The following is a 17150-nucleotide window of genomic DNA, read 5'->3' as shown; positions in this document are numbered from 1 at the left end:
ACATTTGCAATGTCCAATACTTACAGACCAGTGAGCCTGATGTTGGTGGCTACAGACTAGTGAACCTGATGTCGATGGTGGGAAAGTTGCTGGAGAGGGTACTGAGGGATAGGATCTATTTATATTTAGAAAAGAATGGGCTTATCAGTGATGGGCAACTTGGTTTTGTGTGGGGGAGATTGTGCCTTACCAACTTAATAGAGTTCTTTGAGGAAATGACCAAGTTGACAGATGAAGGAAGGGCTGTTGATGTCATATACATGGACTTTAGCAAGGCATTTGATAAGGTTTCCCATGGTAGACTAATGGGGAAGGTGAAGTCACATGGTGTGCAGGATGTTCTACCTAGGTGGATAAAGAACTGGTTGAGCAACAGGAGACAGAGTAGTTGAAGGGAGTTTCTCGAAATAGAGAAAGGTGACCAGTGGTGTTCCAAAGGGGTCAGTGTTGGGGCGACTATTGTTTGTAATATACATAAATGATCTGGAAGAGGGCACAGTTGGTATGATCAGCAAGTTTGCAGATACCACAAAGATTGGTGGAGTAGCAGAAAGTATAAGGGACTGTCAGAGAATACAAGAGGATACAGATAGACTGGAGAGTTGGGTGGAAAAGTGGCAGATTGATTTCAATCCAGACAAATGTGAGGTGATGCATTTAGGCAAGACTAATTCTAGAGCGAATTATGCAGTGAACGGAAGAGCCTTGGGAAAAGTTGATGAGCAGAGAGATCTGCGAGTGCAGGTCCATTGTACCCTGAAGGTTGCTGCATAGGTGGATAGAATGGTCAAGAAGGCATATAGTATGCTTGCCTTCATTAGACGGGGTATTGAATATAAGAGCTGGCAAGTCATGTTAAAATTGTTCAAGACATTGGTTCGGCCGCATTTAGAATACTGTGTACAGTTCTGGGCGCCACATTACCAAAAGGATGTGGACACTTTAGAGAGGATGCAGAGAAGGTTAACGAGGATGTTGCCTGGTATGGAAGGTGCTAGCTATGAAGAGAAGTTGAGTAGGTTAGATTTGTTTTCATTTGAAAAAAAGAAAAAAGGGGACCTGATTGAGGTTTACAAAATTATGAAGGGTATAGACAGGGTGGATAGAGACGAGCGTTTTCCCAGGGTGAAGGATTCAACAACGAAAGGTCACGCTTTCAAGGTGAGATTTGGAAAGTTTAATGGGGATACACGCGGGAAGTACTTCATACAGAGGGTGGTGGGTGTCTGGAACGCATTGCCAGCAGAGGTGGTAGAGGCAGGCACGGTAGATTCATTTAAGATGCATCTGGACAGATGCATGAGTAGGTGGGGAGCAGAGGGATACAGATGCTTAGGAACTGGGTGACAGGTTTAGACAGTAGATTTGGATCAGCTCAGGCTTGGAGGGCCGAAGGGCCTGTTCCTGAGCTGTAAATTTTCTTTGTTCTTTGGGGTTAGTGTGGCTCTTGGCACTGCCATAGACCTTGTCACACCCCTGTAAGATCTTGCTTTCAAAGTTGTGCTCCTGATAACTAAATCATTATGGAAAACCTAAATGAATAACCAATGGTGTTAACATTCTGCTTATAGTTGAGGTCTTTGATCATAGGTTGGAATGGCCTATGTGAACTTGATGAAGACATCCCTGAGTATGGGAATGTGTTCTGTCCTGTTACAGTGAGGTTAAGGGTGACAAAATCCATTGCACAGATCTCTAGATACCTCTTGGTGACTAGGCATTGCATGCTGCTTTGCCAAAGTGCACATCTCATACAATGTCAACAGTGGTCATAATCTCCCTGGGCCAATAACACAACTCTCTGGTCTTGGCTATCATCTTTCCTGTCTCTTGATGTCCTGCTTGATTGTGAATTGCTACCAACACTTGATACTTGATGTTATCAGGAAGGATAAATTGTTTCACCTCCTTGTTGTGAACCAGCCAATAAAGGACTCCATCCTCCTCCCTGATCACCTTCTGCACCTTAACAGTTTCTGTGCCTGTTTTGACTCCTTCATCAGCTGATGGTGACTGTTATCTTTCCAGTAATAGTGTGGTCTTCTGCTGCCCGCATCAATCAGCTGAAGCTGTCTGAGGTCCTCTCTCAAGATAGATGACAAAGTTGAAGCTGCACCTGGCTCTAACTGACTGGACCTGGCTTGAATCTCACTCATAGGTGCATTAGTGACACATTAATCTGAGCATCATTGGGAATTGGGGTTGGAATACTGCCTTTGATTTGGGGATTGAACTTGATATCAGTCTAAAACCCTCCTTGCTGGGCAGGGGAAGGTTCCTTCTGTGGTAAAGTATCCAATTAAGAATATCACCATTTTGATTATTTTTGCTGGACCTTTTCCACAACTGGAATCGAGACTGGGCAAGTTCAGTGGCCCATTGTATCTCTGTCACTCTAGGCTTCACGAACGTTTGAAAGTAACTGAATAGGTTGTTGTCTGCATTATTCAAAGTGTTGTTGAATTTCTAGAAAATAGCCCACCTCAAAACTTGCAGTTTGAGTTTCATACTGGAGTTAGAATTAGAATTAGAATCCCTACAGTGTGAATACAGGCATTTCGTCCCAGCAAGTTTACACCGACCCTCCGAAGAGTAGCCCACCCAGATTCAGTCCCTCTACATTTAACCCCTGACTAATGCACCCAACCTACACATACCTGAACACAGTTTAGCAAAGCCAATTCACCTAACCTGCGCATCTTTGGATGTTATTTTTCATATTCCTTTAATTCACCTCGAAACTGCTGGCATGAGCTGTCAAGAATGGTAAATGTGCAGGCAAATTAAAAAAAAAACAATTTTGTCCTCTTCAAATAGTTTTACAGCCCAGTCCCAGCTGGTACACCTTGAATGCACAGAGGAAGGTCAAAGAGCACTACGTCAAACCGATAATGTGCTGCTTGTAGCAATAGTAATATGCACTTTCCAAGAACACCCAGCAATGCCTTAATATATTTAACCATAATACCATGGATGTCCTCAACTGACTTCCTTAAACTGGAGTATTCATCGGGTCACAAACTATCAGAAGCCCCAGGTTGTGCAAAATGTGATTGAAGAAAGGTGGAGCTCAATGTAGCCCTGATAGGGAGCGTCCATCCCAAAGAGCATAGAGATGTACAGCACAGAAACAGTCCAACTCGTCCATGCCGACCAGATATCCCAACTACTACACCCGGCCCATATCCCTCCAAACCCTTCCTATTCATATACCCATCCCGATGCAATTTAAATGTTGCAATTGTACCAGCCTCCACCACTTCCTCTGGCAGCTCATTCCATACATGCACCACCCTCTGAGTGAAAAAGTTGTCCCTTAGGTCTCTTTCATATCTTTCCCCACTCACCCTAAACCTATGCCCTCTAGTTCTGGACTCCCCCACCCCAAGGAAAAGACTTTGTCTCTTTATCCTATCCATGCCCCTCATGATTTTATAAGCCTCTATAAGGTCACCCTTCAGCCTCCGACACACCAGTGAAAACAGCCCCAGCCTATTCAACCTCTCCTTGTAGCTCAAATCCTCCAACCCTGGCAACATCCTTGTAAATCTTTTCTGAACCCTTTCAAGTCTCACAACATCTTTCCAATAGGATGGAGACCAGAATTGCATGCAGTATTCCAAAATTGGTCTAACCAATGTCCTGTACAGCCGCAACATGACCTCCCAGCTCCTGTACTCAATACTCTGACCAATAAAGGAAAGCATACCAAACACCTTCTTCACTATCCTATCCTGTGACTCTACTTTCAAGGAGTTCTGAACCTGCACTCCAAGGTCTCTTTGTTCAGCAACACTCCCTCGGGTCTTACCATTAAGTGTATAAGTCCTGCTAAGATTTGCTTTCCCAAAATGCAGCACCTCGCATTTATCTAAGTTAAACTCCATCTGCCACTTCTCAGCCCATTGACCCATCTCATCAAGATCCCAATGTAATCTGAGGTAACCTTCTTCGCTGTCCACTACACCTCCAATTTTAGTGTCATCTGCAAACCTATCGAACTCTACCTCTTATGCTCACATCCAAACCATTTGTATAAATGACAAAAGCTAGTGGACCCAGCACCAATCCTTGGGCACTCCACTGGTCACAGGCCTCCAGTCTGAAAAACAACCCTCCACCATCGCCCTCCTGTCTTTTGCCTTTGAGCCAGTTCTTTATCCAAATAGCTAGTTCTCCCTGTATTCCATGAGATCTAATCTTGCTAACCAGTCTCCCATGGGGAACCTTATTAAACGTCTTACTGAAGTCCATATAGATCGCGTCTACCTCTCTGCCCTCATCAATCCTATATGTTACTTCTACAAAAAACTCAATCAAGTTTGTGAGACATGATTTTCCATGCACAAAGCGATGTTAACTATCCCTAATCAGTCCTTTCCTTTCCAAATACATATACATCCTGTCCCTCAGGATTCCCTCCTACATCATGCCCACCACCAACATCAGGCTTACTGGTCTGTAGTTCCCTGGCTTGTCCTTACCACCTTTCTTAAACAATGACCAAGGTGAGGGACAGACCCCGAAGAGAGAAGAGACATCAATATGGGCAGCATGGTGGCAATGGGCGGCACTGTGGCACAGTGGTTAGCACTGCTGCCTTACAGCGCCAGAGACACGGGTTCAATTCCCGCCTCAGGCAACTGTCTGTGTGGAGTTTGCACAGTTTTCCTCCCACAGTCCAAAATTGTGCAGGTTAGATGAATTGGCCATGCTAAATTGCCCATAGTGTTAGGTGAAGGGGTAAGTGTAGGGGAATGGGTCTGAGTGGGTTGCTCTTCGGAGGGTCGGTGTGGACTTGGTAATCTAATCTAAGTAATCTAAGTAATTATCTCACGTAGCCACATGAGATTGTCATAGAAAAACTGGTCATTAACAGTTGACATCTTTGCTCATCTGTCACTTAGACACAATGCTTCTACCTTGCTAAATTTCAAGTTTACTGTCAGGCAAGTCTCTATCAATCTACATAAAACCGAGCCTCCCCAACTGACTCTGTGGGAGGCCTAACTAGTTTAACATCTGTAGAGAAGAAAAGGCTGTTGTTCTGGAAGAGATTTCTGTGCATGATGGCAGCAGTGGCTGTCTTTGTTGAGCATGGTCTCGTTTTAAGTAGCTAGCCTTGTCACAATTCCAACATCTCTTTGTTGTAAACAAAGAAAAATAGGACACATGTTGCCTTGAAGGACAAATAAACTGATTGGAGGGAATAGCTTTATGATCCTTTTAGCAATCTTTATGTTAAATATTTACAGTGAAACTTATTTGTACAACTCAACATGTGTAAATATTAGCATTATTCTGCAACTGCCATCTAGAGCAGAAGTCCCCTTTTTACTGTGATGCCAGGATACATATCAAGAGTTTGATGCATTTTGTTTTTCATCAGATCACAAGTTGAATGTTCATAACCGGTCATGGATAGAAATAAAGAAGGTACTCAAACAAGCAAGTTCCTGCATTTGATCCTGGTGTGTGTTGGACAAGTGTTACAGAAGATTCACATGCATATAGTATACTTCATCAAGTTGGACTTCTGCATGTGACTTTAAAATCATCACTGCCAAGTCTTGCCTGCTTTGCCTATTACGTAAACATACATTCCAGCAGGGATCCTTAGGCAGCTATGAGTTGGAACACCAACTGTAAATTAAAAGTCGTGCAGTTTCACTGTAGATAAAAGTGTGAATAATGTCAGGCACGCACATTGTATACTTCAGCAGCCTGATATAGTTTGTCAGCTTGGCTGTGTTAACAATGCCTCTTGGGTTGAATGGTTGCTGGTTTAATCAACATTCCAAAACTTGAACACACATCCCAGGGTAGAAGAATAGGTTGTACCACCAGCATCTGATCAACATTTTCCCTCAATTTACATTAAGAAAAATAAATTGACTGGACATTTTTAATCATTGCTGGTTGTTGGATCTTGCTGTGCATAGTGGCTGCTGCATTTGGTGATTTTTGCACATGTAAAAGCACCACATGGCTACAGGATCATACATGTACTAGAGAAATAAACAAAGTACACCCCGTACATAGTAACTGGAAACTAGCTCGGAGTTCAACAAAACCTAAGCTGAAAAGTGGTCAAAATAATTACCTATCCCTGGCTCTGAAGGTCCTAATGGTGCTGTGGTCGTGTCCCCACCTCTGGGCTAGGGGAGTCGGATTCAAGCCCCACCTGCTCCAGAGGTGTGAAATAACACATTGAACATGTTGATTAGAAAATGTCTATCCCTGGTTGTATGCTTTGAGACGTTTGTGCCATGTTGGGATTCATGTTAACATTCTTGGGTATTGAGTTTGCAGGATAGGACTAATCTTTTCCCAAAACACACAAAGCTTCATCGTATCCTCTTTTCCTTTTGTTTTGCAGATTCTGCAGGAATTATTGAAGATGTTGTTTTGCTCGGAGCACCAGTAGAAGGTGGGGCTAAGCATTGGAAACCCCTCGCTAAAGTGGTTGCTGGGAAAATAATCAATGGTTACTGCAGGTACACACAAACATGTCCTATGCTTTGGGGGTAATATTGGTAATGGCCAGAACTTTGGCTTTGCTAATACAACACAAGCAGATAAATAAAAAAATATATTGTTGGATTGGAATTGGGAGTACTAACCTGAATAGGAGTTTTAAACAAAGCACAATTTATGCTTATTAAGATCATTAATTATGAAAGGCATACTGCAGAGCACTGCTCAGTTAAGTTAAAAAGTTAGTATGATGTATTTTACAACAAGGTGGTTTAGGCACAATTAGGTACAGTGTTGGATTCCCAGTAGAGAAACCATATTAAAGCAAGATAGCTTGAAGCATGATGGCCAAAATCATTCAGCAATGAGAAATTATGAGGAGAGATTTGAGTTGCAAGTACTATTTCCATTGATATTACAGAGTCTGAAGCATTTTGTCATGCCTCTGAAGTCATGGAAGATGGCCCTGTGTGAATACATGTTAATATTTTCTATAAAAGGAAACATAATGCAGTTTGTAAAACTTGGTAGAATTCAAATAGTGAATTTCTCACAAAGATTCCTCTGATTTTGGAGACATTGATGAGGGATTATCGTTTTAAGTTGTGACTAAGAGAGCAATGGAAGCTTCTTATAGACTATCTCTTTGTACAAAGAGTTGTTGGAATTTGGTTACCTTACCTGCATGAGAAGTTAGACCAAAGGCTGTTATATTTTTAAGGGAGAAGTAGAGAAGCATAGGAAGCTACTTGTCAATGGATAAAAGTTACTGATTGAAATTAGTTTGAAATTGTTAATGGGGTAGTATAGCTACAGTGGACCAGTTGGCCCTCTTATATGTGAATTTTACAAGACACTAAAGTTAAACTGTTTTGTCAAGAGGAAGGTTTTGAAATATTTTTATCACACAAGTCAGGTTATAAAATGAGCTAGTTTTGATGGTATATTTACTTTCATGAGAAAATTTAGCATCCTTCATATACACCCTGAACAAGGTAAAGACTAAGTCAATTTGTAGTTATAAATATAATTCTAATGTGCAGGGGAAATTATTTAATAAAAAATAAATGTATTGAAAATGTATTCCAAAGATGGGAATGAGCTCAAAGTAGATGCAAGGAGAAAGTGCAAATACTGGAGATTAGAGTCAAGATTAGAGTGGTACTGGAAAAGCTCAGCAGGTCAGGCAGCATCCGAGGAGCAGGAAGATCGATGTTTTGGGCAAAAGATTCCTGATGAATGTTGATTTTCCTGTTCCTCGGATGCTGCCTGATTTGCTGTGCTTTTTCAGCACCACTCTAATCTTGACTCAAAGTAGGTGCAGTAGATTCTTATGAAGAAAATAAAGTATAGTTAGGGCTGAATGGTTTGAGGTTGTGCTGATATGTTATGCGAAAAACAATCAGTTTTTCACCAAATCTTTTCTGTAACGTAAATTATTTCTCCACCAACAGGGGAGACTGGCTTCTGAATTTTGTCTACCGTAGTTCTTCAGTACAACTGAATGTGGCAGGTCTACAGCCAATTGCCATGGATGATAGAAAAATGATTAATGTGGATCTTTCATCCATTGTGAGTGTTCCTTTTCACTGTTTTAAATCATCTTTCACAGAACCTCTGAAATATGTAGCAATGTTAGACCTATTTGATTGTATTAAGGTGTCCCACCATAATGTGTGTGAATCTGGGCACAGATTCAGTTTCAAATTAGCTTGGTGAGGTTTTTTTGTAACATTTGAATTGAAGATTAATTTTCCTTTTCCATTATTTACAAAAAAGGTCTTAACATCAAACTCTAACCTTTACCTGATTAGATTAGATTAGATTATTTACAGTGTGGAAACAGGCCCTTCGGCCCAACAAGTCCACACCGACCCGCGGAAGCGTAACCCACACAGACCCATTCCGCTACATTTACCCCTTCACCTAACACTACGGGCAATTTAGCATGGCCAATTTGCCTAACTTGCACATTTTTTGGATTGTGGGAAGAAACCGGAGCACCCGGAGGAAACCCATGCAGACACGGGGAGAACGTGCAAACTCCATACAGTCAGTTGCCTGAGGCGGGAATTGAACCCGGGTCTCTGGCGCTGTGAGGCAACAGTGCTAACCACTGTGCCACCGTGCCACCTACAAATGATGATTTAATGTACTTCATTTTTGCTTGAACATAAGCCTTAAGTTAAAGTCTGTTGTGTTTTTAGATATTTTCTGCAGTCAATAAAATGAAGAAAATTTTATCTCTAACTCATCAATGAGACGAATCTCTGGTATGCAGTAATGCCAGAAGCATGCTACTTTTAATATATTTACTGTATTTGAAACATTTCTATTGAAGCATTTCCTCACAGTGGAATAAGGATGGTCAGCACCTAATTAATATTTAAGGGAAAATGTTCAGATTTCAGAAAATATTAATATTTTGCCTGATTGGTGCCATTAGTCATACAGCATATCGTATTCTATATTTCTCCATATTATTTGCATTTGCTTTGTAAACACATTGCATTGCTAGAGACGTAGGCAAAACCAAACGGCAAATCCAGTCAGAACCAATCACAGTTAGAATATAGTTGCCTGCAGCTAACAGTGCCTGTGCTCATAAGACATCAGTACTATTATCTCCTACATGTGCAAGCCCCCAGGCATCTTTTACACTAGCTTTATGATGCTAAAGTTTGGTTTACTTATTGCTTTGGAAAACACTCATGTAGAGCTCCTAATGCTTTCAGATGCAACATTAAACTGAGACCCTGTACATAATCTCAAGTAATGCCACTATTCAAATAAAAGTAAAAGAATGCTCCTGAAATACTGATGAACATTTATCCCGCAACCAAATTCACCTGAATCAAATTATCTGACCATTTATCTCAATGCTTCTTGTGAGCACTTGCTGTGTGTAAAATAGTTCCTTACTTTATAGCTGTGACTGCATTTCAAAAAGTGCGTCATTGGCTGTTAACCTCAGGGCACCCCAATGTATTTTTGAAACGCACTGTGTAAATACATTTTTTTTCAGGATCCATGTTATGACAGTAGCTGTGATTGAGTACAGTTAATGTCCAGCTCCATCATGTTACACAGACATCATGCTAATGAAAACTTGACATTGTGACGAGCAAAGATAAAAGTAATTGCAGCTACCATTGATGGTTTATGCCATTTCAGACCACGGTTGCTTTGGGGAAAATAGACCTATAAACTTTATAGGAGTGTAATTTTTATCTTAAGGATGATAGGCAGCTGGAAATGAAATGTAATAATGCTACAGATAACGTATAGCACAATGTCAGGAATTCTGATGAAAGAGAATGGGTGGTGTGGTGATAATGTCACTGGGCTAGTAATCTAGACCACAGGCTAATATTCCAAGGACATTTGTTTGAATCCCACCATGGCAGAAAGTGAAATTTGTATTCAATAAAAATCTGGATCCATCAATTGTTAAAAACCCCATCTGATTCACTGATGTCCTGTCAGAGAGGAAATCTGCCATTCTTACCTTGTCTGACTTTGCTGTGTGATTTGGAGTTACATCTATGTGGTTGACTCTTAACTGTCCTTTGGGTAATTAGGGATTAATTCTAAATGCTGATCTACCCAGAAGTGATGCTCCCTACCTCCTCCCCCCCCCCCCCCCCATACGCCCACCCCACCCCCAACCTCTCCTGAAAGAAAAGATAAACTGAAAAACAGCAGTAATATAGGTAGAGACAGCGAGGCAAACATGCAGAGAGAGAACAAGTAAAAAGAAATAGAGAATACTAGATAGTTTGAAAGATAAGCGCACCATTGGGATGATGAGAGGCAGTGTCTCTGAGATTATGGGGCATAAGAATAGAGAATGATTCTATTCCCACGAGGTAAGAAACAGTGACAATGATTGCCTGGCATAGTTGGGTTTTTCTGAAATTGTACTCTGTTTTTAGATTCAGAGGAGAGTTCATACCTGCACAAAGAATAAATTATGCAAGCATTTTTTTCCAAAAGGCAGAGGTCAGTATTGATTGTTGTGCTTCAAGCTGGTGTTATTGTGACTTCTATGAAGAAATTAGTCCAAAGAGACCAGATATGAGGGGTACTTTTTCACATCATAAAAATAAAATATCATAGATGCTAGAAATAAAAAACAAAAAGTGCTGGAGAGATTCAGTACGTCTTGTGGCACCTATGGAGAGGGAAGCAAAGTTGACATACGATTCTTATTTTTTCATATCCTTTCATCTTCACTGCCATCCTTAATTGTCCATGAAAAGGCAGTGACTTGAACTATGGCAGACCATGTGGTGTTGGCATATGCACAGTTGTCAAGTGAGTTCCAATATTTTGACCCTATAAGAGTGAAGGAACAGCATTGTAGTCCCAAGTCAGAGTGATGTGTAGTTTAGAGGGGAACTTGAAGAGGCAGTGCCTGTATGCATTTGCTGCCCTTGTTCTTTTAGGTGGTAGAGATCACAGGTTTAGAAGGTGGCGTCAGGAGACCTTTGGTGAGTTGGTGGAATGCATCTTCTATAACATACACACTGCTGTAGCTGTGTGCCAATGTTAGAGGGATTGAATGTCGAAGGTGATGTTCATGTTGTCAATCAAGTGTCCAGATCTTGTTAAGCATTGTTCGGTCTGCACTGGGAAGTATTCCTTCACCTTTGTGAAGTTCTGAGAGTCTTGAGGCATAATATTTACTACAGAATTCCCACCCTCTGACCTGTTCTGATAGACACAGTTTTTTTTTACTTGTCCAGTACATTTTCTGATCAATGGCTAGCCCTCAGGATATTGATAGTGTGGGGTGCAGTAACAGAATATCAAGAGATGATGTTAGGTTCATCTTGTTGGTGATTATCACAGTCCTGGCACTTGTGTGACATATAATTTTCATCAAAAGAAGTCAATCAGTAGCTACCTTGACTTCTCCAAAATCTAAACTTTGGTGTTCTGTCAGACATTATAACCATGTATTCAATTGTGAGTTCTTAAAAAACTGACTGGAAAATTCTAGAGTGTAACATATTTGTGATAAAAATAATTCCACAAGATGTAGCATTAATTATGGTGAATTACCAAATAACATTTTCTAATGTACCACACCATACTAACAATGCCGTATTAGTAATGGCCATTTAATCCATCAATGTGCCATCTGTTTACTCTCCTGAGAGACTAGTTCCGGATAAGTATTTCTGAATTTCTAGTTATAATTAGCAAAATTCCAGAAAACCAACATCATATCTCCACTATTCAGCTCTAGCCTACAACCTTCCAGATAAGATATATCCTTCATATATTTTAAATGGATTTCTGTCCTTAGGTGTTGTCATCTTCCTTTTCAAAACCACCATTATCAGTCCCCTTCTCAAAACCATACTGATGACACCTCTGCCCTTCCATTATGTGGGCCAATTTCCAACATCTTTTTTCTCTCTAAATCCTTGACAGTGTTGTCACCTCCAAAATTTCTCCCTGTCTGTCTATGTTTGAATCTTTCCACCCCACCGCAGAAATGAAACAGTGATTATATTTTAATTGACTGTAACCATGGTACTTTTTCTCTTCTCATATTCATCTTTGAAGCAGTATTGTCCTCCTCCAACTCTTCAACTCTGCTCTCCAATTCTTATCGCCAGAGATCCCCAAAAGTCCATCCTTGATCTTTTCTTTTCCTCATCTATTGGTACCCCTTGCTGACATAATCCAAAGACACGTACTCAGCTTCCAGATGAGAATTGATAATAATTAGTTCTACTTTTCCAGCAGCTTTGAATCCCTCACAGTCTTTTTCTCTGGTTTTAGATGAGCCTGAATTTCCTCCATTTCAGCATTAGATGACCAATTGTGTTCAGGCCTAGCCAAAAACATAATACTCTTGCCTCCATCTAAGTCCCTTCCGCAAACATTGTCTCAGGTTATACGAGACTGTTCACAGTTTTGCTGTTCTATTTAACATAAAAAATGTTATGGACTTCTACTCCATAAAATAAACCAACTTCATTCTTCTATTATGTCATGCACCTCACACTTAACTCACCCTATCCACAGCTGAACTCTCATTCATTCCAGATTGACTATTCTAATACTCCTTTGGCCAGCTTCCCATCCCACAACAGTAAATTTCAGCTCATCCAAAATCTAAATGTCTTTATGCTACCCCACATGAATTATTATTCTTGCGTCACTCTGACCATTGCTAAATTATTTGTCTTCAGGCCCCCAAGTGCTTTCAATTTAAAAGTCTCATCCTCACATTTGAATTATTTTATAAGCTTAACAATCTATATATTTAATTCCTGCCTTCCCATCATTTGCAGAACTCTCAGTTCCTTCAATGGAAGGGTATTACTTTAGTTATCCAGAACCCACTGTCTGAAATTCACAGGTGACCCACCCCACCATCCCAACCTTCCTCCTGGAAAGAACTCCCCCAGATGGCTTCTCTCTAGCACTATTTCCACCTTCCCTGCAGCCCCGACTCCGGTGCCCCTCCGGCTCTGCTCCCCCACCATAGCACTTTAGCTTTGGCACATGATCAACATTTCATTATTATTCATAAAATATCTCCCATAGAATTCCCGGTGCAAATTTCATCAATATTCTGACACAAGCTCTTGATTTTCCTGACACATGCACTATTTCAGTACTCCTGACACTTGGTCTCTCTGCATTCTTAACATTTTTTTCTTCTTTATTATTGCCATGATCTCCGTCTATATTCCAGGCACACACTTCCTGCTATGAAGTGATCCATACACCTTCTGCATTCCAAACCCTCAGTCCTATTGCACTCTGGGCATATACTTGCTGTGGATTCTAGACTTGCTCACCTTCTGCATTCCTGATTCGTGTTTTGGAATTCCTTGCACTTGTGCGGATGTATGCCACCTCTGTGCTGCAGACTGTAATCTTTCTTTATTGTCGATTGTACTCTCTCAGTATTGATGACATTTCCCCTGTGTATATCTCAACTTGTTTCCTGGTTGTGTATTAACTTTGTCATTTTTATACTTCTGATGTTCCTCATTGTTCAAGACCCTGCAAGCTCTTTCTTTCAATATGCCTTCCTTGCTGTTACAGTGCCAAGTTCCCAAACTGTATTGCATGCAATTTTAAGACTTATGTGAACATACTGTGGCCATATTTGCAGATGACACAAAAATAGATGGGAGGGCAAGTGGTGAGAATGACACAAAGAGTCTGCACAGAGATATAGTCAGTGAGGAAAAAACTTTGCAGATGGAAATGACCTGTGGGAAAATATGATGTTATGCACTTTGCCAGGAAGAATAGAGGAGCATAATGCTATTTAAATGGAGAAAGACTGCAGAAAGCTATAAAACAGAGTGATTTGGGAGTCTTCACCTGTAAATCACAAAAAGCTAGCATCAGAGTTCAGTGGATAATAGGAAAGACAAATAGAATGTTGCCCTTTATTTTAAAGGGAATGGAGTATGAAAGTAGGGAGGTTTGTATAAAACTATGCAAGGGGCTGGATACTGTGAACAGTTTGGGTTCCTTTCCTTACGAAAGTTATATTAGCATTTTCCGCTGCATGCTCCGGTTTCCTCCCACAATCCATAAATGTGCAGGTCAGGTGTATTGACCATGCTAACGTGCCCATAGTGTTAGGTACATTAGTCATGGGTAAATATAGGGTAGGGGAATGGCTCTAGGTGGGTTACTCTTCATAGGGTCAGTGTGGACTTGTTGGGCCGAAATGCCTATTTCCATACTGTAGGGAATCTAATTATATGAGGCGAACACCAGATGCAGAGGGGTTATCTTATGAGAAGAGCTGGGCCTGTGCTCGTTGAAACATAGAAGAATGAGAGGTAACCTTATTGAAACATGCAGGATTCTTAGGGAACTTAACAGGGTAAATGTGGAAAGGTAGTTTCCCATTGCGAGAGCCTAGGATCGGGGCACATCATGTTAAAATCAGATATACATTTCAAACAGAGATGAGGAGGAACTTCTTCTCTGGGGGCAGTGAATCCATGGAATTCTTTACCACAGAGAACTGTTTAAATTGGATTGTGAAGTACATTCAAGACTGATATAAGCAGATTTGTTTTATTAGTGAAAGAATGAAAGGTTATGGGGAGTAAAGCAGGAAAGTGAAGTTGAGTATTATTAGATCTGCCATGATCTCATTGAATGCTGGAGCAAATTCAGTGGTCTGAATGGTCTGTTTCTGCTCTACATCTTGTGATATTATAGTCTTATCTCTATCTGTGTTACTCATCAGCCCTATCTGTTCCTAATTGTATAATTCTTCAACATTTTAACCTTTCACACTAATCTATGCAAAATAGTTTTTTCTAATGCAGCTTTTTTCTGGCTAATGCTCAATCACAAGTTCCTTGGCTTTGCAATGTCTGGAATCTGGGACATAAAGAAAATGTATTTTACAAGTGGAAATTACTTTTGTCTCCAACTGAGAATAAATAGAATGTCACGCATTTCAGTCCAGAAAGTTTTTACAATTTAGGAAGAAGTAGAAATATTCATCGAAATGTTATCTCGAAGCCAAGATTATTCAAGTTCTAACTACAATAGATAAAACAAGTGGCAGTCAAGGTGGAGTAATGCATGAACTCGGGCAGGACAGATACAACTGGCTGAGATGGAATTAACTGCCCAACTGGAGGGTTCCCCTTCAGTTCCCCTTAATCTAACCTAAATTGCCTGCTGGCAGCACGGTTGCATTAGGGAGATGTTAATCAGGAAGAAGCTCTATTCTTGATTCCAGTGATCAATGCTGGAAATTGCGTATGGATGGACATAAACAGGATCACGATCCATTGTCATACTCTATGCTGTTAGGAACCCTACAATACCTGCTGGCCATGCTTATCTTGCTGAATCAAGATTAGAGTGGTGCTGGAAAAACAAAGCTTGTCAGGCAGCGTCCGAGGTGCAGGAAAATCGACATTTCGGGCAAAAGCCCTCCATCAGGAATGAGGCTGGGAGCCTCGAGGGTGGCAAGATAAATGAGAAGGGCGTAGGGCTAGGGGGAAGGTAACTGAGAGTGCAGTAGGTGGATGGAGGTGGGGGTGAAGGTGATAGGTCGGAGAGGAGAGTGGAGTGGATAGGTTAGAAGGAAAATTGACAGGTGGGACAGGTCATGAGGTCAATTCTGAGCTGGAAGGTTGGAACTAGGGTAAGGTGAGGGAGGGGAAATGAGGAAACTGGTGAATGTTTACTGAGACTTGACCAAATCCATGAAACTGTGCATCCTGTAAATGCAGCCATTCAGGGTTAAGGTTGGAAAGAAGATTGGGAGAAAGAAAAAAACCCACAACATGGTTATCATTGTATCTCTTTATTTCAAGCATGTCACTGGATCAGCAATAATTAGAAATTGATTACACCAGATGCCAGATATCTTAATGTCCCAGGTGTGGCGCGTGCCTGTCGTGTCAAAGATTGACCAAGTGCAGAGAGAATATTTTATTGAAAGTCGGCCTTATCTTACCTGCCTTTCAGTGCAAGTCTACTTTGATGAGCTAGCAAATTATTGTTATCCACCTGTCCAGCCCTGTACTTATCAAACCACAATGAGAGAGAAAGCAAACCCAGGAGATAACTATTTGAGATATAACAGAGAAATACAAGTCATGGTCAAAAGCTCCTTGAGCTGAGATTTTAGTGATTCGATGCAGTCCTTTTTTCCCTTCCACTCGTTCTAAAATAATTTAAGAACATAGACTGTATGAAAATACATAGGAGCAGCATTAGGCTATTCAGCCTATCAAGTCTGCCCTGCCATTTGATTGTGGCTGATGTGTTTCGCAACCCTGTTTTCTTGACTTCGCCCTTTGATCTCATTACCAGTCAAGAACCTATCTCTGTCTTAAATATATTTGATGACTTAGCCTTCACAGCCTGTTGTGGCAAAGTGTTCCACAGATTCACCATGCTCTGGCTGAATAAATTTCTTCTCATCTCAGTTCTAAAGGGTCTCCCTTCTCTCTGAGGCTATGCCTATGGGTTCTTGTCTGTCCTAGTGGTGAAAACATCATCTCTGCATCCACTCTATCCAGGCCTCTCAGTATTCTGTAAGTTTCAATGAGATGTCCTCTCATCTTTCTAAACTCCATCAAAAGCGAGTGAATCCTTAGAAGAGTACAAAGAAAGTAGGAGTATACTTAAGAGGGAAATCAGGAGGGCAAAACAGGGACATGAGATAGCTTTGGCAAATAGAATTAAGGAGAATCCAAAGGGTTTTTACAAATATATTAAGGACAAAAGGGTAACTAGGGAGAGAATAGGGCCCCTCAAAGATCAGCAACGCGGCCTTTATGTGGAGCCACAGAAAATGGGGGAGATACAAAATGAATATTTTGCATCAGTATGTACTGTGGAAAAGGATATGGAAGATATAGACTGTAGGGAATTAGATGGTGACATCTTGTAAAATGTCCAGATTACAGAGGAGGAAGTGCTGGATGTCTTTTAACAGTTAAAAGTGGATAAATCCCCAGGACCTGATCAGGTGTACCTGAGAAATCTGTGGGAAGCAAGAGAAGTGATTGTTCGGCCTATTGCTGGGATATTTGGATCATCGATAGTCACAGGTGAGGTGCCGGAAGACTGGAGGTTGGCAAACATGGTGCCACTGTTTAAGAAAGGTGGTAAAGACAAGCCAGGGAACTATAGACCAGTGAGCCTGA

The 17150-nt window shown here is 41.0% G+C and overlaps 1 protein-coding gene across 5 annotated transcripts in view; it reads left to right on the top strand.

Annotated features, from left to right (window-relative positions):
- Positions 1-17150, top strand: part of tmco4 (transmembrane and coiled-coil domains 4) — a 113314-nt gene that overhangs the window by 71312 nt on the left and 24852 nt on the right. For all 5 annotated transcript variants that reach the window (XR_006309263.1, XM_043675787.1, XM_043675784.1 and 2 more), the window contains 2 exons: positions 6380-6497; positions 7932-8049. Coding sequence is in view for 4 of the 5 variants with exons in the window: in XM_043675787.1 (XP_043531722.1) it covers positions 6380-6497; positions 7932-8049 (236 nt within the window). In the remaining variant the exon portion in view is untranslated. The remainder of the gene's footprint in view (positions 1-6379; positions 6498-7931; positions 8050-17150) is intronic.

Source organism: Chiloscyllium plagiosum, chromosome 34, assembly GCF_004010195.1.
Source record: "Chiloscyllium plagiosum isolate BGI_BamShark_2017 chromosome 34, ASM401019v2, whole genome shotgun sequence".
NCBI classification, from domain to species: Eukaryota; Metazoa; Chordata; class Chondrichthyes; order Orectolobiformes; family Hemiscylliidae; genus Chiloscyllium; species Chiloscyllium plagiosum.
This window is presented reverse-complemented; position numbering and strand designations above follow the sequence as displayed.